Source organism: Austrofundulus limnaeus, unplaced genomic scaffold (genome assembly GCF_001266775.1).
Source record: "Austrofundulus limnaeus strain Quisiro unplaced genomic scaffold, Austrofundulus_limnaeus-1.0 Scaffold2803, whole genome shotgun sequence".
Taxonomy (NCBI): Eukaryota; Metazoa; Chordata; class Actinopteri; order Cyprinodontiformes; family Rivulidae; genus Austrofundulus; species Austrofundulus limnaeus.
Genome location: NW_013955205.1, coordinates 5,358 through 11,982, shown reverse-complemented (window position 1 = coordinate 11,982; position 6,625 = coordinate 5,358). Strand labels below are relative to the sequence as shown.

At 43.3% G+C, this 6,625-nt stretch overlaps 1 protein-coding gene across 1 annotated transcript in view; it reads right to left on the bottom strand.

Annotated features, from left to right (window-relative positions):
• Positions 1–3,001: 3,001 nt before the first annotated feature.
• The window catches only part of LOC106511450 (serine/threonine-protein kinase WNK1), a gene marked incomplete at its 3' end in the record, with an annotated part of 5,310 nt that continues 1,686 nt past the window's right edge, over positions 3,002–6,625 (bottom strand). The window contains 1 exon segment of the mRNA XM_014000205.1: positions 3,002–4,594. Within this exon segment, the coding sequence (XP_013855659.1) occupies positions 3,002–3,943 (942 nt within the window).

Sequence of the window (6,625 nt, the reverse complement as noted above, 5' to 3'; positions counted from 1 at the left end):
AGCTCTTCTGAACGGAAGTCAGAGCAGGCAGAACTAGAAAATGGGAAATTTTATTACCTGAGAATTATTTTGTGCATTAAATTGAATGAACATGGTCTGGATAGCCCACAGACATACCATAAAAATTGCTAGGGCCCATAATTGGTCTCCTTTAAGATTTTCCAGAGCCAACAGACCAAGAAAGGTCACACGGGGGGGAGGTCCTGATTCTTTTTTTGCTTACATTATTTTCCTGCCAATTAACCCCCTTTATAGACAGTTGTCATCTTTAACTGACTCATGATCAGCAATGAAAAATACAAACRTGGCTTCAAGCAAATTCTTGGCTAAAATTATACCAACAATTCTTTTTATTTCAGGTGACCTGCATCAACCTCTTCAGTCTCATCCATCTTCTCCATCTAGACTAACATAGCCTCTAAAGATAAGCTACTGGGTGACCTTCCTCCTCCTCACTGCTCCCACTATCCATTCATCTTCACCGTTTGCTTAAAGATTAGGCAAACTTATCAGCTCCCCTGCCTCCATGTTTCCATCTTGGTGGATTCCTGTGGCAATCTGTTTCGGATAAGCTGCCGTAGAGTGAAAAACAAAAAGGTCGCCTCAGTCTAATTATCACACTAAAACTTTGGGAGAACTCAACGCCTACAGGTCACTTGAATATGCATAGGGCAGTGACTCAAAGGGGTGGAAGCACACCTCGTAATCCCAGGCGACAAGTTCCAGGATGATCCGGACTACCACAGATCACCAGTTGTCATGCCCACCCAGTGACAGAATGTGATTGGATGCAGTGTGTGGGCGTGGATGGATGTAACTTTACTCTCAGCTTTCTGCCACATGTCAACAGTTGCTCTGTCATCTCCAACATACAGAGGATTACAGCCAAACTATTCCTGCAGGCATCATTCAGACAAGTCTCCGACGCTTTCAATACTAAGAAAAAACACTAACGATGCTTTCTACAGTGCCGTGCAAAAATCTTCAGCTACCCTCATTAATTTGCATTTCACTTACAAAGAGCATCTTGTAATATGGCGTCAGTTCTGCAAGCTTCCTGATGGTTTCTTTTGAAAAGGTTCTGTTTTTRCACCAGTCTGTATACATGTTTATTTTCAGAAATGTGCTTTTTATGTGTACGGCCACTTAACACTGGCCTATGAATCATTCCAGAACAAAAAATACACCTAATTGATGGTATAAGCCWGTGTTTTTCCAAGAAAATGAGTAACTTGGCAAAATAACCATCTTATATTGCACTTTTATGCAATTTAGATTGAGCAGCTTGTCACAAAAACACATTTTGTTCTCCAAAAAGAAAGCCAAAAAAGGCAAAAAAAGAAAATGAAAAGAATATATATATTCACTTTGACAAGCATAAATCAGTATTATCTTCAGATACATTCATCTACGTTAGACAGTTTTCAGATGTATCAGAATTTATTTTGTGTTTTACTCGTTCAGTTTTCTTAGCCTTTTTTAAAGCACATATTGCACAGTGTCAAAACATTCCAACTTTATGCTAATGGGTCAGAAAGTTGAAGAAAATGACTAAAAAAAACCTTTATGAAGCTATTGCTTGATATCCCTTTAAAGAAATACAATACAAGAAAGCTTGGCTCTATACGAAGCAAGCTAATAAAATCAACCACACTAYAGACTCCTGATACATGAGATTTCCACAATTCTCTGGGACAGAGAGACAAAAGAAAAAAAAAAGGAGGAACGTGTGACAGAAAAGCTCAGCCAAGGGTGAGCGTTTGTTTTCTGACAACAAACTGCCGTCTCCTAGATGCAGGGCATCAGGCAGAGCTGATTTTAGCCTCTAGGATTCAAAAAAATCTCGAGGAACATCTTGTGATGGGAGATGACAGAAAAACAATGACGTGGTCTCGCAACGAAACCTATCCAGACAAATAACCCAACATGCAGATTTGGAGAGAAGCCTTTCTCTCGCACGGTCACCCAATTATATCTGCTTGGTGACGAATGACAGATCATATTGCAACAGGCTTTGTGAATCCCGTACTTTTGTTTTATTGGCAGATCAGCAAGGGTTTCGTCAGGGCAAGTGGTTCCACGTGAGTCCATGTCCTTGTTTTCTTCCTCTGCTAAAACCTCAGCTCAGAGAGCTCTCAGTGTCACATGACGGGCAAAGACTGTTATTCTACATCTCCAACTGCTGAACTCACGTCTCGCTCTGCACCTACTATAGCTCTAAGTCACCATTTTTGCTTTCCTCTTCACCCAATTCATAAAAACGCTAAAGCCCTGCTCTTCACGATTCAAGTCTCACTTTCTCTTTGACAAAAACACTGGCTGCAGAAGCTGCTTCGGGGCATTTTGATGAAGCAGCATGGTTCTGCGGCACGGTGACTGCAACACTGGCTTGAAGTTTATCTTTATGCATCAAAAGAGCAAGAACAAACAAAGCATGTTGGGTCTTTCCCAGCTACCTGTCCYCGCCCTGTATTTTACATGTCAAACAGGCATATTTATGACATTAATTACCAGAACACTAAAATAGCATAGTCATCAAGAAATGTAGGTTGCAGCTGTTTGGCATCCTCTTTCAACAGGCCTTTGTCAGGGGTAATAGGTTTCACCACAAGATCTGTTCACACACACATGGAGAAAAAAAGTGATCTGTTCATGAGAGCACGTTCACGATGGAAACAGTTAACCATGACTCAGAAGCAAAGAAGTGTGTGGTGTAAAAATGGATCTAAGGTGCACTAAATTTGAAAAGATACTAAAAATACAAATGATACTTGCTATGATGCAATCTGCACCATCAATCAGTCTAAATCAGGCTGATCTCATATCGTCTTGAGGAAACCATCAGGGTAAGCAGGAAGTTCTCTTGAACTCTATCAGTATATCAAGGTAAAAATAGGCCATAAGAGAAAAGAAGAGGTAAATAACCACAGCTGACATGGAGTTACAGACTCAACAGAGACAGAGCACATGAACGGAGGTGGTGACAGTTTTCTGGACTAACCTGGAGTTCACACCATGCCACTTCCACTGTCGTCTCAGTGTCCAGTCCCTTGTACACGGTCTTAAAAGATCCTCTCCCGATCTCAATGTCGAATTTCAGGAAGCGTCCATCTGGAGAAGTCCCCACAGCTTTCGTCTCAGCCTCTTCTATATCCTCCTGAACTCGTTTCTCCGCTTCCCTCTGCTCTGCCCGGGCTTTCGCTAGTACCTTCCCTTCCTCCGTCTCCTTGTCTTTCTCCTCGGTCGGACTACTAACGCTCTCCTCGATCACTTGTTCAATCCCTTTTCCGTCTTTCGACGCCGGCTGCGCCTCCTGAATCCCTCTGGGACGCARTGTAACATCAGATTTTTCACTTATCACATTATCTGTAACATCCAATACTGTCAAGATATGTTCTTTTATCGTCCCCTCTGCGCCGTCAGATTTGCAAGTYGYAGGAACAGCAACTGAGATAACGCTTGCATCGGAATCTCCTTCAGTGTTCTGAACCTGCCTCGACGCAACCGTCCCACTAAGGCCAAGGTAAGGCTGGAGAGTGGCGCCTAGCAGGTAGGACCCTCTCCTGTCGTCCTCGTGTTCGGAGTACCACTCCTCGGACCTACAGAGCTGCGGAGACGAGAAGTTGGGAGTCCCTTCCCAGTCTGGAGGCGAGGTGAGAATCATGGTTGCTTTGCTCGGCAGGTCCAAGGCCGTGGCGTTGGAGTCGCAAATAACACTGCGGCGAAAGAAACGGTGCTCGGCCRTTTTGGAGTCCCTCTCCATCGTGTGGCGCCGCCGCCGCACCTCGGGCTGTACGGCGAGCTTCTCCACGACGTGCGTGTCTGAACTGGCGGAGCCATTCACATTCTTGAGGGRCGTTTGAGGCGACGGACAGGGGGAGGCCGAGGATGTAGGAGGGACCGGGGCAATAAATTTCACAGCTTTGCTGCTGCTTTCCGACATTTTTACACAAGGCTCAGACCACAAGGGAGGAGGAAAACGTGTAGATATAAATAAGGTGAATCCACGGACAAATTGCGTAAACTTTAACTGYGGGAGCAAACCTTTAACTGTAAACTCCTTTTCTGGAATAAAAAGCTCTCRAATTAATGGCGTTTAAAAAATGAAATGAATGCAGCGACTCGTTCTGTTTTGAAGTTTGTAAGGACTTATCAGCTCTATCCTTTGTGCAATTTCAGCTGTTTTAACAAGACAAGCTACAGTTCCTAAAGGGCCCTTCCATACAGGGCTCRGGGTGGCCCCAGGAGAGAGGAAGGGGCTTAAAGATTAATGAGGGGAGGGATGAAAGACAGTCCAACATGAAGMGTTGCAAGCAGTGCAAAGAGCCTCCRCGGGTCAGATCAACACTCGAATCCATCCTGCTGCCAACATCCATWCAGGGACGACTGCAACATGGAAGGACTGGAGATCGGTCAGACCAGTATGACCTCCCAAACAGTTGTGATTTGAAGTTACAGCCTGATAAGAGTCTCGTCTAGTCCTGTTCTGCCTGTTGAACTCCCCCAAGAGGTCGCCGGCCTGTCTGGTTGGGCCAGACGGTAGGACTAGRGCTGGCCTAGCCTGGCCCAGCTTGGTCTGCTTGAGTCCGTGTCACTGGAAATGAGAAAGGAGCAGAGAGAAAATGATTAAAATTTGAGTTTTCCCTTATGTTCCCATTCATTACGTCTATAACTGAACCAACTCAAAAAATACTAACAGATACTTGACTCAGACAAAAATGGTCAAACATACTGTACAAGCTGTGAGGTACTCCTAACATTTTACAGCTGTTTGACCTGTGGTACGATTGGCACAAGGTGGTGCATACATTTCACAAACCTGAGCTCACAGACTGTCTGAGTAAGGTTCCTACATTTCCATGGTTGTTCAATAAACATCCCCCSCAAAGAATCTTAAATAAATTTAATCTAAAAATTACGATTCGCCATCTTATGTTTTTTTTAATGATCTAACCCTTGTGTAGTCCGCAGCAGAGTGATGCAGCCTGGTGTCCGCCTMATTTCTCCATGTTCCAAATTTAGCACAAAGACAGCAGCCTGGCTGACCTCAAGGTTAGGCTACTTGGTGTATTAACATGAGAGAGCAGGAGGGCACTCCGAGCGACATGGGGAGAATTACAGCACAGATACTAAATGCACAGGCGAGGACAGCGCCTCAGAGCATTGCTCAGCATATAGAATTACAGGCAACAGGAGCGGTAAGAAATACGCTTACTGAATTTGCCTTACATAACAACATGCAGATAACTTTTAGTCTTATCGTCACAGGCCCAGAAGGACAGCAGCTGCTTTGGAGCGGGCTTCATGTTCAAAAACATTGAAATTAATGTTTAACGTCTCCTTTTTTTTTTTCCACAGATTTTAAAACCGCTGAGTAATGGTTGCATTTAGTCATCAACGGGTTGGTTCATGAAACCCAAACCTCAATAAAACTGGGTAAATAAATGCGTACAATGCAAATTATTCTTGTGTCAATCAATCCAGCTTGTAAAAAGGTAATATTATATGAAAGATATGCTATAAAGAGTGCAAAAAATCCTAAGTTTTTGTGTTGTAAAGTACAAAAAAAGCCTTTTCAGAAGATACTTCAGCATTTCAAGTTGAAGCTTTTGTTCATTTGGCCTTACCAAACTAATTTATACCACTCTAATTAGGAAAAATGGGTRAAAGACTAGAGCTGAAGTGGCCCTGGTAGCTTCCTAAGGTCAGCCGGTACAATCTGACCACTTGTTTGTGCTTTCCCATGTGTGCTGTTCTCTTACACTTGTAACGCACGGTTTTTTTTTAAATTAGTGTGGCAGAACAATGCAGATTGTGCAGGCTGCCCTTGAGGGCAAGAGAGGCTATTTATTCCAGCAGATGTCTCTCACATCGCCCAGGTGTGCGATCCTCTCTCGTGAACGACTCCGCAACTGCGATGAGTCGACGCAGGCTGAGGAAGACGGGCGACTTAAGAATGACAGCGCTGTTCTCAATGAAGTGTGTCAGAAAACAAACCCTGTGTGATCGGTGCATGACTCATCTGTGCATTAGGATTAAACAGGAGCACAAGGATGCACCTGACAGTTTAAAACGTTGGCCGACATTAAAACTGAATCACACCCCAAACACATATGACTTCATGATGAAACTCTGACATGCAAGCTACAAAGACTTGGCCATGATGATTTCACAGGAAAGTGCTTTAATCTGAAAGGAGGTGTTTGTGTTTATGTTTATGGCAGGGGTGGGACAACAGTGATCAAACATTAAATGCACCACCTTTGATTTTGTTATTAGGAATCATGCAACAATCTTTGCGGTACATTTTTATTGCACAAGAGAAAAAAAAACAGTTAAAATCAGCTCCGGGCGTGCAATAAAATTAAATAACATTGCTGAAAGAAAAGTCTGTTGGCAGAATCAAGGCATGACAGAATAAATCAACAGTGCAACTTATAAAGTTTGTTATAAGAATTGATACTGATTGGATGAAACTGCAAAAGCTGACAGTAAACAAAAAAAAAACTCAAAACAAAAGAGTTGGAGGGGATTATGACCAGATGCATGTCAAGATTCAGCTGAAAACACACACACACACACACACACACACACACACACACACACACACACACACACACACACA